Raw genomic sequence first — 20,929 nt, forward strand, 5'->3', positions numbered from 1 at the left:
AGGGGGAAATTCCACAGTTCTTGATAGGCGAATTAGGTACACATATTATGCATGAAAGAATCCGGTCCACAAACACATCACGTTTTTTTTTTTAATTATTATTAGTTTATAAATAGAATAGAAAAATATTTCCCTATGCTTAACATTCTTTTACATTCACACCTCACTGAAATATAAAGAAAAGGAGAAATATTCAATAAACAGTAATGCAGAACTCCATTTAAAAAATAGAGCATTTTAGAAAGTGCAAAGTCAGATGTGCATTATGTGACGTTTCATGGCACATCATTATGCCTGCGTGCAGATGTGATACAAGTGTCAGTTTTGGGCAGGAGTGAGTATAGAAACCATGATTTAAAATTATATGGCTGCTTTAAATCTCTCCAGGTCCAGCGGTGAGCAATCAGACCATCAACCATAGTCTCTTATCTTACTTAGTTATGACACTTTACATACAGCAGAGTCTACTTGTATGTGTTAGAGTAAGACCAATCAGTATCACAAAAATGTTTCAAGTACACACATATCTGCCGCCTACATTCAAAGACAGTGTTTTGTACCAACATACTATGACACATAATATTCAAACAACAAAAAAAGCTAAATCATAAATTCTGTACCATAGTGAAACGACAATGGAGTGAAAAAATATCTCTATATCCTTCATAAAACAATAAATCTTCGGCACATCTCAGATGGATACCATACTTTTTCCAATAAATTAACCGTACATGAACACTGTTGGACAGCGCATGTGATTCAGCCATGTTAAGTGTACCATAATAAAACGCATCATTCAGATTAAATGTTCTCAGAATAATACAGTAAGAAGAAGTGTGCAGTGGGGGACTTGACCCGCCCACCTGTAGGCTCACAGGATGACCCACATACAGTACAGATACGGATAGAGTGAGCAACATGCTTCGCCATTAAATGGTCCATGAGTAGAAAGCTCTCTGCTTTCAGTCGCCACTTGTAGTCTTCATTTAACCGGTCAGGATTTTGTTTAACGTCTCATCCCAAAGACAAAGGCAGCTCTAGTGTCAGGTTAGACCATCCCATGTGGTACATGGGTCACAAGTTTTGCAGCTCGGGTTTTGACACTGTGTGAGGTCAGAACTGAGGAGACGACTGGTCCGTGTTAATAAAGTAGGTGGTGAGTTGTCCCTTGCCCTTGACGTTGACGACTCCTCTGAGGGTGACGCTGTATCCCACGCTCTCCACCATCTGGGCCGTCTCCTCTGTCACCTGGGAGCAGAAAGCGCAAGTCACATGTCACATTTAATGGATCCACAGTGAACTTGTACATTTAAGCCACCTCTATTCCACTGACCGACCTGTATCTTGTCCTCCACTCCTGTGCTATCCATCCTGCTGGCCACGTTCACAGAGTTCCCCCAGATATCATACTGAGGTTTATGAGCTCCGATCACGCCCGCAATCACTGAACCATGGTTTATTCCTGCAGGTAAACAACAGGAAGGGTTTATTAAATATTTAGTAATATAAAACATACATTATTTTTTGTTTTAAAATTGTTTGTCTCAGTATGAATGGATCCAATGATTGAAATGTTACATGTGTGTCAGTATTAATCCAGAACACACTCACCAATCCTGAGTTTGAAGCTGTTAAAAGAGTGTGTGTTTATGAGCTCCAGTTTGCCCATCAGAGCGATGGCAAACTCCACCATGGAGCGCACATGGCTGTAGGACATCTCAACTTTCTGTAGGGGGAGCCAGAGATCATGTTAATGCACGGCAGGGTCTCTTAACTGCAGCAGTAGCAGGTGGAAACACTTTTGATTTGATTTCAAGGACTGTTTTGCAGAAAAAGGCTAAAAGTTATGAAGACATCTGCAAGCAAACCTTTTGCTCATCTCCCTGAGGTGCATGTGTCAGCCCCGCAGCAGCCATGTACGTACTGCCAATCGTCTTTATCTTCTCCACCGAGCAGAATTTGGGCTTCGAGAGAAGCTGCATGAAAAAAAGGAAACAGGATTACAGTTAGAGACACAGATTGAATGTCACACCGGCTGTATATAATCACATCTTCTTCCTCATACCTCGTCAAAGTCTGATATGATCTCGTTGAGGAAGCGCAGACACTCCAGGCCGTCCCTGTTGGCGCTGCTCTCGCTGTAAAACTCTTTGAACTGAGGCACCGAGGCGAACATCACACACACACAGTCATAGGACTGACTGTACAGGTCCTGCAACACAGTTTTTAATAGTAAAAGGAATTAATTCTAAGATATCATGCATCCTGATCTCAACTCATCATCTCAACTTTTCTTCTTCCTCTTCTTCTTCAGTTTCTATTTTCCTACTTAGACCTGGTATTAGCGTGTGTTACGGTCATCCAAACACAGAGCATTAGCGCGCTGTCACCAAAACAACCACCACGTCCTGCACTGATGACGTAGTCCAGCATGGTGTTAGTGTTTATACTACAAAAGATATGTGGTCAAATACGTCCCAGACGACCTCTGCAAGTGGTTTGAGCCATCGATCACAATGTGTCGTGGTGGCTGTTTACACTTGTATTTATAATATTGTAATCACTTGTGATCAGATTGCCCAAATTTTAAATACATTCCACCCCCTGTATACAGTAAAAAATGATATGTTGAAGTTAGCATGGGTAACAGAGGGGCAGGCTAACCAGGAAACAAAACCGACAGATTAAAAAAGTGCATCTTTTTGCCGTGTCTTATTTTCTATACCTGGTTGCGAATAGTTTTGCCCATGAAGAAGGAGGCGACGTGGAGCGGCAGGACGTTCTGAAGGAGGAGCTTGTTGACGTTCTCCATGGTCTCCATGTCCTCCTTTTCAGTCTGGAAGCAGTGATCCAACAGGAAGTCCACACGGCTGCTCAGCTCGTCCTGACAGAGAAAGACATACATTCTGATACAAGCGAATTTTTCTTTCCCTCATTAAATGATACAAAAGACGTACAAACACACACACACCTGTCTGGCCAGTATGAGGCATATGACGTAAAAGATGACAAGCCAAACCCCGGACATGATCTGAGGGTCCTTCAGCACTCCCAGCCTGCAGAAAAACACACACATGCACATATTTAGAGCCAAACACTCACATAATCTGCACGACTAAACTACCATCACTCTGTTTTCTCTTTCCATTACATAATCCCTGAGACAAGAGTGTCTTGTGTCCCTCAGTCAATAGGGCCTGCACCCCCAGGCAGGCCCCTTGCTATGGAAAGCTCTTGAATAAATGACGGCGATCTGAAACTCCAGACAGGGATTCACAATCTAGACTCTGAGTAGCCGACAAAAGGCAGGAAATTTAACACCTTGGCTGAGCAAGACGGACAATGTGATGACTATAGATAGCGGTGCATGAATGCGGACGAGTGGAAAGTGAACTTCAGCAGGATTACTGAGGGTCTGTGTGACTGTATATTCATGCCTGCACACTGTCATGCATCTTATTTCTAACAGTTTGTCTATTAACACAATGTAACATAGTAAGACTATTACATACTGTGTTTTACTTGTTTCCAAATAACTGAGCAGTACAGTGTTAGAATTACACTTTCCACAGCAGTACACTGCTTAGCTTCTGTGTCAGTACTCCTGCCTGCTTCTCCGAACTGTGGATGTGCCGACTGCCATCTACTGTAGGTAATACACTGACTATATGGATCAGTACCTCATACAACCCCACCTCAAAAGATCTGAACTAGCCCAACTTCACACAACACCCATGTTTTAAGTCTATTGAAAACATGATAGACAGCAGGTTAGCACTGAATGCTATTAAATCCAGTTTGCTTTAAATAGAAACCTGCAGGGCTGCAACTATCAATTATTTTCATAGTGATTAATCTGTTGAGTATTTTTCCAAATAAAAAAAACGCCCATCACAATTTCCAAGAGCCGAAGTTGATGCCTTAAAATTGCTTGACGTGATCAAAACACTGTACAAACCCCCCAAATATTCATTTCATAATAATCCAACTTTTTGGCAGGTTTTCCATGTTCATGATTTAAATGTTTAGTGTATTAGAAAGACATCAAAAATGTTTCTGTTGATCAACTCATCGATTAACTGAGTAATAATTCTACCACTAGAAAGCTGCTTATTGCTGTTCAGGAGGCAGCTTGGATTCACTCCTCAAGTTTCTTCATCAGTACGTAATTTGGCAAACAAAACAATGTTCAGACACGTAAAGCTACGTAGAGCCCCTGGTGTTAAAACGTAATTGCACTTCAGCGTTGCTCACATGGAGTCGTTGTGAAGCAGCTCGATGAGGCAGTAGGACCTCTGGGCGTAGACGTGGAGGAAGAGGGCCAGGTAAACCACCACAGCCAGGGTGAGCAGCAGCGCCTTCAGAGACAGGCACGTCCTGATGAACACAATTACTCCCAGCATGGCCAGCAAGCAGCAGTACAGGTAGTACTGGATGTTTGATGAGAGGAGGAGAAAGAATGTGTATGTTATGACAAGGGAGGAGCAATCAAAGCTTGTACTGAAGCTCTCAACATTCAAACTCATAAAGACACACACTCTTTTCTGTGTGTGTATTTTTGTATGTTTTGTTGTACTTCTCCTGTCTTGTGCATGTGAAAAATTAAAATAACTTAAGAAGTAAAATGTGCAAAAAATGCAGCGTTTATGGACATTTAAGTTTTTAAATGTTCAGCTCGTTGGCAGGATTTATCAGGGGGAAAAAAAAACAGCATCAGTATACTTTCCCGCAGCAATTAAAAGACACATATTACAGATGAAGGATGGATAAATAATAACAACATGGAAGTACTTACAGGCACGGTGTAGAGTTTGAGACCCTCCAGCTCTGTCTGGTTGGTAATCGCCGTGCAGTTGTGTCCTGGGAGGAAAAACTGAGAAACAAAAACAAGAAGTCAAAACCTGACTGACGGAACATCAAATCTATCTATGAATGACATGAAACAGGAAAAGACAGAAAGCGATAACACGATATCTGAGAGGCAGGAGAAGAACTCACAAAGTTGAGGATGGCCATAAGCAGGGTGATGAGCACGCAGAGGGTGACAACAAACACTCGTAGCACCGCCCTCGTGGAGATGCCGCGGGACAGCCCCGATATCCACTGAACACTCAGCGGCATCTTGGAACGCCACTTCTGAAAACGAACGGACATTCAAGCATTTAACACAGATATAAAACGATACTAAAATGGTCCATTACAGAGTCAACGTGTAAACATGATTGACACAACGTGAGGTCATAATTATTCTTAAACATCTGACTATTTTGGACGAAAATACCGACTTGAGGCCTTTGCACACTGAGTCCATTTTTTTTGTCTGACATTGTCGCACTATTGAAGTCAATTAGTCAATAAATATGACTTCAAGTTGTGTCAATCATGTTTGCACTCTGACTCTGTAACTTTTCGTCTGTCATTAAAATTTTCAGATGCGTTTTTCGTATCCATCAGAAGCCTTTCGAGACATCTGACCAAGAATCAGTGAAGAAAATGTGGTGGCAGGAAACAGTCATGACAAGACAATGAAGCGGGTGCACAGACTCATTTCATAACACAAATACTGCTCAGTGTTATTACAAACACACCACGTAAGTGTTTCATTTACCTCCAAGTATCCAGTGAAAGCGATAGACAGAAGCAGCACCAGCACAGGGAAGGTCACACCGTACGACACGGCTATCTCAAAGTTTCTGGGAGGGAAGGAAACAAATCATTTGCGCTGTTAAGTGAGCAAATAAAGATGCGTGTGTGTGAGCTGGTGAACAAGAGATTTACTTTGATTTAATTCAGGACATGAGTTTAATCGAGTGAAAATGAAGCGTGAATCTGACCAGAGTCCTACTCACTTCTCGGAGACGAGCATCTGGACAGCGAAATTAGTAACGAAGATCAAAGCAATGCAGCTCATTGAATGGTGCAAACCTTTTACTTCTGAGAGGCGGAACTGGAACACAAACACGTAAAATAAGACCAACACTTTAGAAATAACTGTTTTGCAAACACAGAGACACAGGAACACAAATAAATTGTACATCCTGGATTCATACTGTTTATGTTTTCTCACGTGAGACCGGAGAATGAACCCACCTTTCTCTCCAGGCTCAGGTCGTTGAAGAGCAGAGTCAAACAGTTGAGCTTCTTCAGCCTCCTCCTTCATGGGAAACAAAAAGTCAAAATCAAAAAAGGTGACGGACGAGACACTGACAGGTTTAATCCCAAATTAAGACGTGCAATATGGGTAAATTATCACACAAGTCCTAAGTTTTCATAATAAAGAAGTTGTTAAAAAGCAATCTGACATGTTTGAGAAACTGGTAAATTGGTTCTACCAACTACAAACAGTTTACAACAAATGAAAACTTACCCTGCACTGTCCAGCGGGTCCAGGGATCCCCTAACATCATTATCCACAACCAAACTGGGACAAAACAAGAACACAACAGAAACAGCTTTAACTAAAACAACACAGATTCAACTAGTGAGTTTCCTTCAGAACCTCAATCTAACAAAATAAACAATGCATAATAGCCAAAGAGAAAACACATGAAATGTGTTGCATCAGCGCAAACAGCTGCATGCTGTCTTCTAATTCTCCCTAAGTAAACAAAGCTGTGTTTTGCTGTAAGTGCTGTTCATATATCTGGGAACTTACCAGCTGTTCGTCTGGCAAAGTGGTCTTTCCTGGAGCAAACACACACACACAGACACACAAACAGTCAAAAAATGCACAACCTACAATAACAAGCAAACACAATGATTGATCTAATTTCTGTATAGTGCTAATACATACTGCAGAGAGTTGCGACTGGTTCATGGCAGCGTTAATGGGACTGATTGGCTTCTTGGAGGACTTGGCGTCAGGGTTACTCAGGTCTGCGAAGGGGTGGATGCTCCGCCAGGACTGCAGGTACTGGGACATCCGGACCGACGCTCGCTGCCTGTTCTCTCCTGATGAGAGAGTGTTTCCCTGAAACCATTTGGAGGTTACGTTATTGCGCCTTACTCTGTTCATTTTTCTGCATACTCCTCACCTGAAGCTATCGCTACAGAGAGCACCAGCACAGAAATTTTGATTTACTCAGTACCTTGCTAAAGAGCACGTCTGCAGGGTTTGTGAGCACCACAGATGCCCATATAATACACACAGTAATGGCAGAGCTGCAGCTACTCTGAGGAAGATTGTCCTCTTTTTGTTTTAACTCAGCTTTTCAAAATAAACAGTCTATTTCATGAAGTTGCATACTTAATTAGCTAATCAGAAATTTGATACCTTTGATACCTTAGATTGTCAAGTCTGTAATCAATAATAGGAACAATTTTAAAAATTAAAACTACTATTTTTCTTCCCTATGAAGTTTCGCAAGTTCAACAAGCACGGTAAATAATCCTGAAAGTGTCTTTTGGGTGCTTAAAATTTGTACTTTAGCTCAAATGAGACAAAAAAAAGTTTTCTGAACACACATTTGACACTATCTGCATTCACACACACAAACACGTGCACACCTACCGATTTAGGTCTCCTGGAAACGCTGGCCGACTTCTGTGGGTCAATCACGAGGTAGGTTGTTCTTCCTTGAAGCAGAGGATCCCGACTCCCCCCGTCTCCAATCTCCACTTCATATGCCCCGTTCAAGTGCTGCAGAGTCTCCTCTGTGATGTGGACTCGCCTTTAATAATAACAGTATTAGTAACAAAACATAAAACAAGCTGTAATATCGCTGAGCAAGTTTTAAGATTTTCTCACTCAGGTAGACCTCCGGACTCCATGTGGTTGGCTAGCGTGACGTCGTGTGACCACACGTCGTACTGCCACTTCTGCAAGCCAATCACACCACAGAGGACGTTGCCGGTGTGAACGCCGACGCGCATGCTGATCTCAACCCCCGTCGCCTCGCGCAGTTTACTACAGGGGAGACAAAAGTGTGAGTAAATATATGTTGATGTACAACGATAAAGTTCTGACTTTTTATTTTGGAACAGCGATGAAACAAGTAAAACTTTTTGTCCAGTTAGTGAGAGGACAATTTTAGACACTCTGATAATAAATATGATGCAGATCATTGCGTAACAAAGGGAGCATATGGTTTGAGGACTGATGCACAAAATATGTTTCTTTTCCATCTAGTTTTTCCCACATAAATTAAAGGCAATCAGTTTTAACATAAAGCCAAACACAACAAGACCACGCTGAACATATGCACTTTGAGAACATTATGGTCAATTTGCATATGATGGTGCTGTATGTACCCTCTGTGTGCTTTGAGCTGTAATAGTTTGGTTTCAGTTGTAGAGGACAGAGTAGTGAAACAAAGGTGCCATGAGATCCACGAGGAAGTTACACAGAGTACAGTCACCGCAGATGCAAATGAAGAGCACTGAGTAGCTTTAACGGTTTTAAAACAGAAACCAGCAGGTGGGAGGCACCTCAACACAATATTAGACAGAAAGAGAGCACAACACACATTTATTTTATAATCAAAGCTTAAATAATTACAGAAGAGGATAGATAACATTGGGTAAAAACTGACCTGATGGCCGTGCACATGTCCAGCCCCATCTGAACACAGTTCCTGGCGTGGGTGGGAATAGGGTCAGGTAGGCCAGACACACAGTAGTAGCAGTCACCAAGGATCTTAATGCGAAGACACCCATTCTTCTACAGATGGAGAGAAACAGAGAGAGGGAGTCAGTCATAACACAAACCTGTCCTTTGTACAGAAATACAAGTGCAATAAAAGTTCAATATTTGGGGCTGATGTGCTGGTGTTTTCACCTTGGCGATGTCATCAAATCTGCCGAAGAGCTTGTTGAGCACAGCGACCAGCTCCTCTGGTGAGCAGGTACTCGCCAGCTTTGTGAAGCCTACAATGTCCGCGTACAGGATGCTACATAAAGCCGCACAGGGAGAAGACACAAATATAAGGGATGTATTCAGACGATGACAGCTGCACAATAAATACAGTTAATATATAAATATCTTTGATTTATCCTCGGCACATCGCAGGTTAGAAGTCTATACTATGTACCATCAATTATTTTTTCTCACGAGAGCAGACGGGAGATGTATTGGCTCTGACACGCTCAACATCACCTTGTAAAAGCTGTAATAGTCACCTGACATCTCTGTGCTTCCGTATGTAGAGGCTGTGAAAGTTGTGGGATTTGGATTCATTCTCCTCGTCGCCCTTGGGCTTGACGAGCCTCTTTATCACCTCCGTTTTCAGCTCAATGGCGATGTACCGAGGCAATATCGACAGGAGGAGCTGCTCCTGTTGCCGAGGACACAGAAAAAACAGAGGGGGGGTAAAAATGCGTGTGGAGACACTGTGTGATGTTTCGAGACGTTGAACACTGGGTCATTGGATTTCTGTCTTACAGAGGTGACAGTCTGTTCACAAAGGCACAAAGGCTGCCCCTATGAAGCGACGCCATGCTTACTTAGTGGAGCATGTTGCATCTATTTGTTTACTCGCCGTGAATAGTGTCCACTTGGGTTTGCCTATTCTATTGCAGACAGGCCTCAGACAAGTAAATGATTAATCTATTGACCTAATAGCCAGAGAAGCATACAGTCACCAGGTAAAGAGCCCTTTAATGACAGTGATTGTGCGTAATGATTTTAAATTCAGAGTAACTGAAACAAGCAGAAGAGACCTAGATTGTATTGTTATAAATAAAGCAAATAAACACAAACCAAAATCAAAATGAATCTGTGCCATTTAAATTAAAGCTACTTTGTCAAAAGAGTTTCAAGCGTGTGTTCTAACCTGCTGATATTTCCTGATTTCCTTCTGAGAGCGAATGGCGCTGAACTCCTCTCTCTTCTGATTGGATATCCTCAGATCGTGCTCGGTCATCCACAGGTGAAAGATCCCAACGCAGTTCACACACACAAACAGGACTGCATTTGCCACCAGCTGAGTAGGAAGTCAGAGAAGAGGAGATTATTGACTTAATTAATTGTCTCTATTGTATCGCCACCACAATAAGAGCAAAGTAGTAGTTGTAATATGCCAATTAATTAACGACACAGTTGCAAAATAAGGTCATTATCACTTTGAATTTGTGTACATTTTTCATGTATTTTACATAACTGAAAACCACACTCTGCTATTTACTCAAAGACAAACAACAGGCTATGTAAACCAGGTCTAGGTAACCAATAAACACTGATGCAGATCATTTGCATTTTTTCCAGCAAAACTGTAAAACACTGCTCGTCCCAAACCACAAGTCCGCAACATGCCGGCCTGAGCTTCACATGACATTTGAATCTGTGTGCTATTTCTGTGGCACATGCAAAACGTGCTCATCTCTTTAGATGGGCAGGTCATCTGCAAATATTTGCCCACATTCACACTGTATTATGTGCGGGTGTTTGTTTTTACACCAACTAAACTATGCATTCATACCGACACAAATGTAGATGTGCTTATAAATTAAGTCAGATACTTTTTAATAAACAGCAAAGTGCTGATATACGGTATAAGCGTCTTTACCTGCACAGCTAGGTCCGGTGTCTCTGGGCTTGTGACGGGGACATAGACACTAATGATGATGATGTGCGAAAGGCTGGTCCCAATCCCCACCATGAGGGCCCAGGCCATAGACAGAGGCAGCACTGTGTACACACTCACAGAGAGGAAGAGGAAAAACGCCACCTGGGAAGACAGATGCAAAGGGTCAGCGGTTAACAAAAGTTAAAGAATAAAACAAAACTCATATTCGCCTTTTGCGTCCTTCTCACCTGTTCCCACGTAGTGACGGGTCCCCCAGTGAAGATGAAGACAATGGCGACGATGTACAGCGTTCCCCAGACGAAAAGGGCCAGGGCTCCTCCGCAGCGCCTCACCGTGGCCAGCCAGGGCAGGCAGACGAGCAGGGCGGCACTCAGACAAAGAACCACGCACAACACTGACAGAGCACCCACATGGACGTCGATTTTCTGTGCAGATGGGCGAAAATTACAAGCTGAAAAACACGTTTTTATCCGTGTTCTTGATTCACTGTGAACTAGGGCAGCGTGTGAAACCTGGAAAAATGTAAATGCAGAAATATCCTCAAAGGTTTTTAGTGCTATGTATGTTAGAAAGAAACGTCACTACAGGTGCAGACAGAAGCAAAGGAGCGCTTCATGTTAATATGCATTGTCCTATTTTGACTCAGCTGTTTACTACATCCAAAAAGCACCTGTCTGCTCTGCACTACGGACCAAAATTAAAATGCCTTTATTCATCAGACATGAAAGCCTTTAAAGCTTTAAACAGCTGGTGCAATGCTTTTTTTTAATCTGCTCCTGCCACGTGAAGTAAAGGTATTTCAATTTTTGCAGTGAGACAACATGACGAGCAAGTCTCCTCTTGTTTCTTTTTCTCCAGAGACTTAATGCTGATGTCAATATTCTTTTTCAAAGTGTCCAACTGATTCATCAAATTCATAAAATGTGGAAGAAAGGGATGAATAATTAACTGCATCTAAACAAATACAACATCTGCATTAAATACTGCCTATAATTCTACAAATAAAGGATAATACTCTTAGAGAACGTGTACCTGAAGCCAGATAAATGCTTTCTTACAAACATTTCTATCGACAATAAAAGTTAATAACGTGTCTTTTTAATTGCAGGATGACGCAGATGACCTATATATGTTCTGTCGTCATGTTCCTCACTGTTGTGTGGTGATGAGAAGTCGTGTAGGCTTTCTAATTGACGCACAAGAACGTTCTGGTGTTTTGGAAGAACTGGTTTAAGGCTCTGTGTCTGTTTCCTTCTCCTCCATCGAGGCTGGCTATAAAACTGTGCAGCAAAATACTCGTGTTGATGCACTGGTGACAGATTTTTAGATATTTTCAATACCTCTAATAGTTTTAAACTGTAAGCTATCAGCGTGCAAAATATCACTGCCACTATCCTTACACTCTATCACTTCTAGATGTGCATCTAATAATTTTGTTCTTGATTCATCTCTCATAGAGCCGAATCAATCAATAGATTAATTGACTGGTTGATGGCTAGAAAAATAATCAATTCTTTTGGTGATTAATTCCTTTTTTCCATCATTTTTAGCAAAAATATTGAAAGAAATCTCTCCGCTGGATATGATGCACACAGTCATTTGTAGCTCCACAGAAACACCACACAGATCCACCAGCAGTGATGTACAGTGTTAACCCCATTTTTTTCTTTTTAAATTTGGGTTACTTGAATAGAACCGGTTCTGCAACACATTGCCACATGTCATCCATCTCATCATCTTTCAAGGTTTCACTCCTCCAATTGACTTGAGCTTGCTCTTTCGGCAGATGGGTCTTAAGCTGTGTGGCGAGATCATGAGTCTCCTGCACCCAAAATTCTGTCAAAACTGTCTTTATAATTGCCGACACAACCTCCGTAATTCTCAACCAGGAAAGAGGCCAAAACAAGGAGTAGAGAAATCAAAATACTTATTGATACCTATTGACACAATAGGTAATTTGCGCTAAAATTTTTGTGTGACAAATTACGGATTGCGCAGGATTAAGGTCACAGATCAACCCGCAATTATTAGAAATTACTAGAGGTCCCCAGGTAGTGTAGTCCTGTGTAAACAGGACTTAATTAATCACAAAAATAATCAGCGGATTAATCGATAATGAAAGAAATCAACCATCAACTTGATTATTAGTTGTTCTGAAATGTGTAAATAAAAACACAAGTTCATAGAGCTGAAGTTGACATCATTAAAATACCTCAACCAGCAGTCTAAAACTCCACAAAAATTGCATTTACAATGATATAAAACAAAGAAAAGCAGCAAATCCTCACATTTTAGAAGCTGGAACCAGTTACTGTTTTAGGGTTTTTACTTGATAAATAAAAAAAAATAAAAAAAGATAATAAAAACCTATATGTATTTGTCAGATATGTGGCAGGTTGTGAAATTTAAAAGTTTAAAACAGCACACCCCTTCAAATACATATATACACACACACTCCATTTCTCACCCTTCCTGTGGCAGGAATGAGGACGATGATGGCCACACAGAAAGCCAGAGACAGCACCAGTCCAGACAGCATGGCCGGAGTCTCCTCCACGCACTGCAGACAAGCCCTGCTGAACGCCTGATAGCAGCAACACATCCCCTCTTTCACACTCTGCCTGGACCGGGTGCTTCGCCTGTCCTCGCATTCGTCCTCGTTTCCGTATTCATCGTCCCACCTGACATCGATGCTGCTCCTTGTTTGAGCGAATGAAACTTCAGTATATGCGGGCGAACTGCAGCAAGGTGAGTCCACTGATTTTGGTTTAACAGGAAAGTCTGTTTTGGAATCGCCTCTGTCATCGTCTGGACTGTTTTTGGTGTTTTTAATAGAGGAGTCTAAACTGGGCTCTGAGAAATTGACAGGAGAGGTATGGTTCGTCTTTTCACAGGAGCTTCGGTCGAGCTCGGATAACTCCTCGTCACAGAGGTCAGTGCTGAAGCTAGTGCCGTTGTAACCAGGGCTGGATTTTGCGCTGCTGTAGTCAGAGTCACTGTAGCCGTTCGTTTGCGCTGAGCTACTGGTGTCAGTTTGTAGCCTATCAGAGGATAATTTGTCAGGGGAATCATGATCCGTAGCCTGCGGGGTCACACCTGTTCCCTTCAACAAAGAATCGGCCTTGAGAGGTTCAGGTGCGTGTGCTGTTTTAGCCACACCGACCTCTACGAAAACCTGGGAGTCACTGAGTCCTGACTGGCTCCCGCCTGTGGGATTGATTGCATTTAATGCGGCATCACTCCTGTCGTTTGCTTGCAAAATGTCACTGCTTTGTGCTGACTGTTTCACCCCGTCTTTTGTTTTACCAAAGTCGTCAAGCTCCAGGATATTGCCTCCAGGGATTTTACCCTCTCCATCGCTGGAGATGACCACAATGTTGGGTAGTAAAGACACCTGTGGTGCTTCCTCTCCAGGCATCCCCTTTTCCTGAAAACCTTGCGACTCGTCTGGCATTGTGACCCGTGTGAGTGTGAGGGATCTCGCCGTCTATCGACTTGTCACTTCGCTTTTTCTGGCTGTCTGTCACCTCGTCTACATGATAAGTGCAAACTGGGATAGTGTTTACTTCTTTGTCTTTTCCTTGTTTATATCTGTGCACCTTTGTCTGTGTGTCAGATTAAATTAATTAAAACACAAAGAAAAATCTGACAATTTTGCTCCAACAAGAGTCCAGCTCCTCTGTTTTGAATCCTCTCCTACAGCTAAAAAGATATCAGCAAAATAGATTAAGATGATGCCGATGATGAAGATGATCTGTGGTTACTGATCCGTTACGGTCCCAAAGATCGCTGGTAAGGAATCTTAAACCACAGCAAAATCTCCTTTGACAAGTGGTGATGCTTTCTGGATGGAGTCTCCCTGCCAAAAAAAAAGGAAAAGATAAACTAGAATAATTACATCACAATCACAGCAAAGAATAAACAAAAGCTTAATGTACAAATTTACTGCTGAACATTTACTTTTTTAGCCGAGAGGCTGTGCTGGTGTCTGTGTGACTAGTAAAGTCCAACAATGAGAGCAGGGAAGTTATACCTGTACATGGTTTTAATGCCATTTTAATGACAAACCTCCTCTAGTCATTTCCCCATTATGCACAGAAACTTGTTAGTCTAGCTTTGGGCTCTTCCCCTGCAACAAACACGCACGCACAACACACGTACACACAGCTCAGGTGTGTACTGGAATGACATGTCAGCGACGCACCCAGTGCACATTAGAAGCATTTTTTCCAGTCACCACCTACACTCAGTGGTTTGCTCTGATGCTTCTTCCTCTTGTCATCTGACAGCGCAGACTACCTTCGTCATACCCAGCCCGCTCCAATGTCACCATCAATTCCAGGATTAAAAAAATCTCTTTAATCTGTCTCTTCTGCTACAGGTACATATCTGATTTAATATGAAAGTCGTGGAGGGATTAAACAGTAAATCATCTGATTCATTCGCTCACCGTGACTGACCTGTCCAGTCAGTGTAGCACACAAACCTCACGCTGTGCCCTTTTACATGACAACAATCTGACTTATTTTGGAAGCTTTCACAAAAAAGGAGGCGCTGCGTGTCTTTTTAAAGCTGACCCACTTTAAACTGTGACACTATGTGGTCATGACAGTACATTTATTGTTGCTGCAGTGGTGTCCCTTTTCCTTGTCTGCTGGTTTCACTACGCTGTTCTGCTTGCCTGTAAAACACTGCAAAAAAGAAGGGGTTTTCCAACTCTGACTTCTTTCAATCAAAACTAGGAACATAGTATGTTTATTGAATATCATTTAAATGTTTCTGTCTTCTTAGTCACCAACCATATAACGCACAATAACAGACATTTGCTACTGCACTTGAAGCTTGAGCTGCAACTCCATTTTCTAATATATTGATTAATCTGTACACAATCTTCTCAATTAATTCATCAATCTAATTGTTTTTAATATAAAATACAACTTCCAAGAGCCCAAAGTAAGTCCTCCACTTGTTTGTTTTGATCAATATATGTTTAAACTCCCAAATATTTCAGTTAATCTCATCAATATCACAAAAGACAAACAAATGCTGCAAATCCTCATATTTAAAAGGCTGCAACAGAGGTAATTTTCTGATTTATCAACAAGCCTAACTGTTCCAGCTATTTCTTCATTGAATATCACATTAATGATCCAGTTTCTTCAGCAATACTAGTGACAAAAAGGGTATTTTTCATGCAAAATATCTCTAATTTAGGGTAAACATTATTTATAAAAAGTCTGTTCAACCACACAAGTAACAGGTACATATCTCCGAAGTTGAATGTTGAGTATGAAAAGGTAGATAAAGTCAACACAAATGTGTAAGAATGAATGACAGTGTCAACAAAGCTATCTTAAACATCTAACTTGCTTTAAATGTAGCGTAACGGATGATAAGCTTTCATAAAATAAATCACGTAACGTTAAACAATCTGTTAACTCAATTTGTTATAGCTAGCTGGTTACACATAAAAGCATTGAGTCGTCTCTCATCATTGAAATAAAGATTTAATAGTCACACAGGACTAAAAGCTGCAGTTTAAAGTTAATTTTGTCCTGTTTAAGTATCGATTATTAAACAGTGAGCGGTTAATAGCTCACTTAACATGTCAATATTATCGGTTCAGTCACTTATTTCACGTTAATAAAAGTTAACTGTATCACAGGACATAAAACAAACAGAGTTTGGACGTTAAAATAAAAGTTGAAACACGAGAGAAATTTAAATTAATGTAAATATTAAAAAGTATATTTTCTTACCTCATTATTGTCGTTAACGTCTCTGTGGTCGCTCCCCCCCTTTAACTTAACGCAGGTTAGCTTACACACGATAAGGTTAATTTCCCTCTGCGTGTTTATCGCTCAGCTTCCTCCGCCATCCTTTTATTGTCGTCGCAGAGCAGTAAAAAACACCTTAAACCGTTAAAAACATATAAAAAAGTCCAAGTTATCCGGTTAAAGTTTCTTTTTCTTCTCACAAAACAGCCGTTAGTAGGTCTGCAGCTGGTTGTGCGCACGAGCCAGCGTGTGAGAGGTTCGAGCGCGAGGCAGGCAGGTGAATGCGGGGGCGTGCACACACAGGCACGAGCGCTCTGGTCCGGCTATGCAAATAGGGATGAGGTAAACAGAAGGGCAGAGGGATGGAGAGGAAGGGCAGGTCAAAGGTCACACTGCAGGTGTTTCTCTGTTAAAAACACAATCTTAAAGCATGTGTAAATCAGTTTACAAATTAAGAGCTCTTCTTAAGTGCAAATTAAAGTCAGGTACTTTCCTTTAATATTTCTTCCCACTTCCTCTCCACATCATTTTAGGGGGGAATGTTGTGTTTTTTTAGTTCCCTACATTTATCTGACAGCTCGAGTTGTGTTATAAATTAACTTCTTTTGCATACCAAACATACAAAGAGCTTATAAAATATGATGTTTTGTTATTGATTCAACCCCATGGTATATACAGATCCACAAATATGAGGCTCCTTTCCTTTAAACTGTTTTTTTTTAATTTATCTTTCCTAATTTTTGGAATTTGGTGCTATTGCTTGGGCAAAACAGGGACAGGCAGGGGTGTAATATGCTGGGGGACACGGGGGACCTGTTCCCTTCACTTTTTCAGAATGCAGTATTCAAGTCCTCCACATTTACAGTCACAAAAAAACTAATGTTATATCTTAAGAAAACAAACAGCTTTGTGTCTCTGTTGCATCTCTTTGTGGTCTTTTTGTAGTCACTTGGTGTTTCTTTGTGGTTGTTTTGCCTGTTTTTGTAGCTATTTTGTGTCTCTTTGCAGTTCTGTTGCATCTCCTTGTGGTTAATTTGTGTCTTATTGAGGTAATTTTGTGTTTGTTTTTTAGGTAAATTTGTGTCTTTTTTGTCATTTTTCATCTCTTTGTGGTTGTTTTGTGTCTCTTTGTAGTTGCTTTGTGTCTCTGTGTGGTTATTTTGTGTCTTTTTGTAGTCACTTGGTGTTTCTTTGTGGTTGTTTTGCCTGTTTTGTAGTTATTTTGTGTCTCTGCAGTTCTGTTGCAACTTGTTGTGGCCTTTTTGTGTTGTCACTTGGGTCTCTTTAAAGTCATTTTTGTGTATTTTTGAGGTAATTTTGTGTCTCTTTTGGTCATTTTGTTTTTCTTTGTAGTCCTTCTTGTGGTTCTGTTGTGTCTTTTTGTAGTCATTTGGGTTTCTTTGAGGTAATTTTGTGTTTTTTGAGATAATTTTGAGGTGTTTATTTGTCATTTTATGTCTCTTTGTAGTTGTTTTGTTTTTCTTTGTAGTAATGTATCTTCTTGTGGCTCTGTTGTGTCTTTTTGTAGTCACTCTGTGTCTCTTTGTGTTTGTTTTGTGTCTCTTTGTAGTCATTTTGGGGTTTTTTTGTTGTCATTTGGGGCTCTGTAATGTAATTTTGTGTCTTACTGAGGTAATTTTGTGTCTTTTTTGTTCATTTTGTGTCCCTTTGTAGTCACTTTCTGTCTCTTTGGTTGTTTCGCTTTTCTTTGTAGTCCTCATGTATTTGCTTGTGGTTCTGTTGTGTCTTTTTGTAGTCATTCGGGTCTCTCTTTAAGGTAATTCTGTGTCTTTTTTTGGTCATTGTGTGTCTCTTTGTGGCTGTTTGGTGCCTCTTTGTTGTTACTTTGTGTGTCTCCTTGTGGTTAGTTTGTGTCTTATTGAAGTAATTTTGTGTTTTTTCTTAAGTAAATTGGTGTCTTTTTTGTCATTTTGTATCTCTTTGTGGTTATTTTGCCTGTTTTGTAGTTATTTTGTGTCTCTTTGCAGTTCTGTTGCATCTCTCTGTGGCCTTTTTGTGTCTCTTTCTAGTTATTGTGTGTCTTTGTGTAGTCATTTGGGTCTCTTGAAGGTAATTCTGTGCCTTACTGAGGTACTTTTGTGTTTGTTTCAAGGTAAATTTGTGTGTATTTTGAGTCTCTTTGTGGTTGTTTTGTGTCTGTTTTTGTAGCTATTTTGTGTCTCTTCGCATCTCCTTGTGGTTATTTTTCTTGTCATTTGGGTCTCTTTAAGGTAATTTTTTGTTCTTTGAGGTAAACCTGTCTGTTTTGGTCATTTTGGTGGGAGACACATTTTGAAATCTTGCGCTCCACAGGATTTAATGAAGTTAAACTATATTTTAATATATGTTTTATCAGTTTATTTTTGCATACTTTCTTACACATTTACCTTGGAAAACAGATGTAATCCCTCACGTTACACATTTTGCTTTCTTGCACCACCTTCCTTGTTTTTGTGCAAAGTTTCTCAATCAGTGTGATGGCCTGAGCTGTGCCAACATAGCATATTGCCTTAAATACACGTAACTTTCTTTTGGAAAGGTGTTTGTGAAATTCCTGCCAATGATGGCTTTGTATTCAAAAGCCTATAGGCTCTAGTCTATAACAACCCCTCCTCCACCACCACACTATCGCCAGAATGGTTTCATTCCAGACTTTTTCACTTCAAGTCAAGTCAACTTTATTTGTCAGTATCATCATATACACTGGACAATTGAAATTATGTTACTCTCAGACCTGTATTGCAGCGATGTACACATAAATCTAGAACTAAAAATAGAGAAAATACCTGTGGGGTGAGTCAATATATTGATCAAATTCATCATCAAAATTACAAAATAACATGGCCGTGTTTTGTTCTACCTCAGGTAAGGGTAAGGAAGCATGTGAAAGTACAGAAACAGAAGGTCCCACGAGGAAACATTCCTTGTAATATAGTGACACATTTTTTCATAGTTTGGGCATTCTAAGAAAAACAAAAGGGAAGTACTATAAAAAGAGCACACAGTTAATCTTTAACCAACCTACTCTGTACAAATACTGTTTTTTTCCAAATCAAACATGTGTATTTGTGGAGTAATATTCCCCTATACTGCCAAACAAGTAATTTTTACAACCTCAGCAAACACACACTCACACTGGTGAGAGGATTGTGCAGCTGCGGGTTTTAGTGCCAGATGAAAGCCGTGGATGTCTCCATGGTGAATGCTGCATGCATTGGGATAGTAATGCCAAGCTGAAGTCGGTGGTGTGTTTGTGTTAGATTTACGCTGAGATAGCTGGGATTTGTCCAGAAGGGTTAAAGTATTCATCAAGCTTCTGAGGGAGTTTTAAATAAGCATTTTGAATTTATAACACTGTTGCTGGCCTGCACTTATTATTGTATGGTATGCAAATATGTTAGTGGTGCCACAAAGACACAACAGACCGACAGCCTCCACCCTCTGCATCTACCTTTAATTCTCACCTCCTGCAGAGATTAATCAGACATCACTGGTCCATTGAGTCTCCTGTGAAAATTCAATGTCTTGCTCAGGATGCTCCGAAAATAGATGTGCTGTCTATTTTCACTATTGTTCATAACTCACCTAACCGGTTATGTACCCATCTTCTCAGAAGGAGGTGACTAAACCATCCTCTGTGAAGTCCAATAAAAGAAACAAGGCTCATTGTGCTCTAATTCTATTTTCCTGTGTAAACAAAAACATTTGTATTATGTAATAATTCTTGATGTGCTCCAGACAAGCAAAACACAGAAGAGTCACAATAGCGAGAGGAAGCGGAAGAAGACGAAGACAACAGTTTGTAGATAAATACATGCAGCTGCCTCCCTTTATTTTGTTATTTTGGAGAAAACCTCACCTGAGATAAATCCTCTCAGACTGTATTTGAGCCATAAGTTTAGTCTTTACTGAATAATAAAAAATTAATTTATTTATTCATTTATCTCTGCACACAGGTATATTTACAAGGTGGCAATCTGAATCACCTGCAAGGGCCCGCTCTCTCGACGGGCCCCTCCACCCCAGTGCAATTGCATTGCCTGCACTGCCTATATTTACATCCCTTAAAATGAGGCAACACTGATAATATTTAAGATCACTGCAGCGAGGTTTGAATACAAAACTCTGGCCAAAGATAAGGGCAGAAACAGAAACAGAAAGTCTTAGCAGCATCGTGACATAATGTACATCATACTGCACTTTAATACTTCAATTCTACAAACTTACTGAGTCACAATCAGATCACAGTTCCAGATAAGTAGTGGCAAAGTGCGACCTCTGCTGGACAAAATTATGAATTGCAGGTTATCTCAAAGCTAAATTTACTGTCAAGATATTTATATTCTGAATAAATGATGTGCAATAACACAAGATGGTATAGATTCAACAAGGAGCTGGAATCATTCCTCAGAGATTTTGGTCCATATTGACATGGTAGCATCACACAGTTGCTGCAGATTTGTCAGCTGCACATCCATGATGTGGGACTGGATTGAGCACACCTTGAGGAAACCTCCCTCCAACACGACCAGACAGTCCTTATCCTGGAACCCACAGGGGAAAAAAGCTGGGAAGACCAAAGAACACCTGGAGAAGGCAGAACTCAAGGAATCAAGAACATCCTGGAAG

General features: G+C 40.7%; 1 protein-coding gene across 1 annotated transcript; it reads right to left on the bottom strand.

Annotated features, from left to right (window-relative positions):
* Positions 1–87: 87 nt before the first annotated feature.
* On the bottom strand, positions 88–16,573 carry LOC117246123 (adenylate cyclase type 4). Its single transcript, XM_033609860.2, has 26 exons — positions 16,283–16,573; positions 12,991–14,382; positions 10,751–10,948; positions 10,503–10,664; positions 9,771–9,920; positions 9,118–9,272; positions 8,777–8,888; positions 8,532–8,659; positions 7,748–7,906; positions 7,511–7,670; positions 6,794–6,970; positions 6,656–6,684; positions 6,368–6,421; positions 6,091–6,154; positions 5,850–5,947; positions 5,609–5,693; positions 4,999–5,136; positions 4,796–4,873; positions 4,255–4,430; positions 2,972–3,056; positions 2,726–2,884; positions 2,066–2,212; positions 1,869–1,976; positions 1,612–1,726; positions 1,338–1,462; positions 88–1,248 (listed from the first exon to the last, which is right to left on the bottom strand). Exons 2-26 carry the CDS (start codon positions 13,975–13,977, stop codon positions 1,114–1,116), a joined length of 3,984 nt encoding a protein of 1,327 aa, XP_033465751.1. The 5' UTR covers positions 13,978–14,382; positions 16,283–16,573; the 3' UTR covers positions 88–1,113.
* Between the last annotated feature and the right edge of the window lie 4,356 nt (positions 16,574–20,929).

The sequence above is a fragment of the Epinephelus lanceolatus genome, chromosome 22 (assembly GCF_041903045.1).
Source record: "Epinephelus lanceolatus isolate andai-2023 chromosome 22, ASM4190304v1, whole genome shotgun sequence".
Classification (NCBI taxonomy): Eukaryota; Metazoa; Chordata; class Actinopteri; order Perciformes; family Serranidae; genus Epinephelus; species Epinephelus lanceolatus.

What these genes read in the sequence shown, in the direction of transcription:
- LOC117246123 (XM_033609860.2), bottom strand. Translation starts at nt 13,977, where the DNA reads ATGCCAGACGAGTCGCAAGGTTTTCAGGAAAAGGGGATGCCTGGAGAG. An exon ending in ACCAGTCGCAACTCTCTGCA is followed by an intron (nt 6,685 to 6,793) that starts GTATGTATTAGC and finishes TGTTTGCTCCAG; the next exon opens with GAAAGACCACTTTGCCAGAC. An exon ending in GACCCGCTGGACAGTGCAGG is followed by an intron (nt 6,155 to 6,367) that starts GTAAGTTTTCAT and finishes TTTCCCATGAAG; the next exon opens with GAGGAGGCTGAAGAAGCTCA.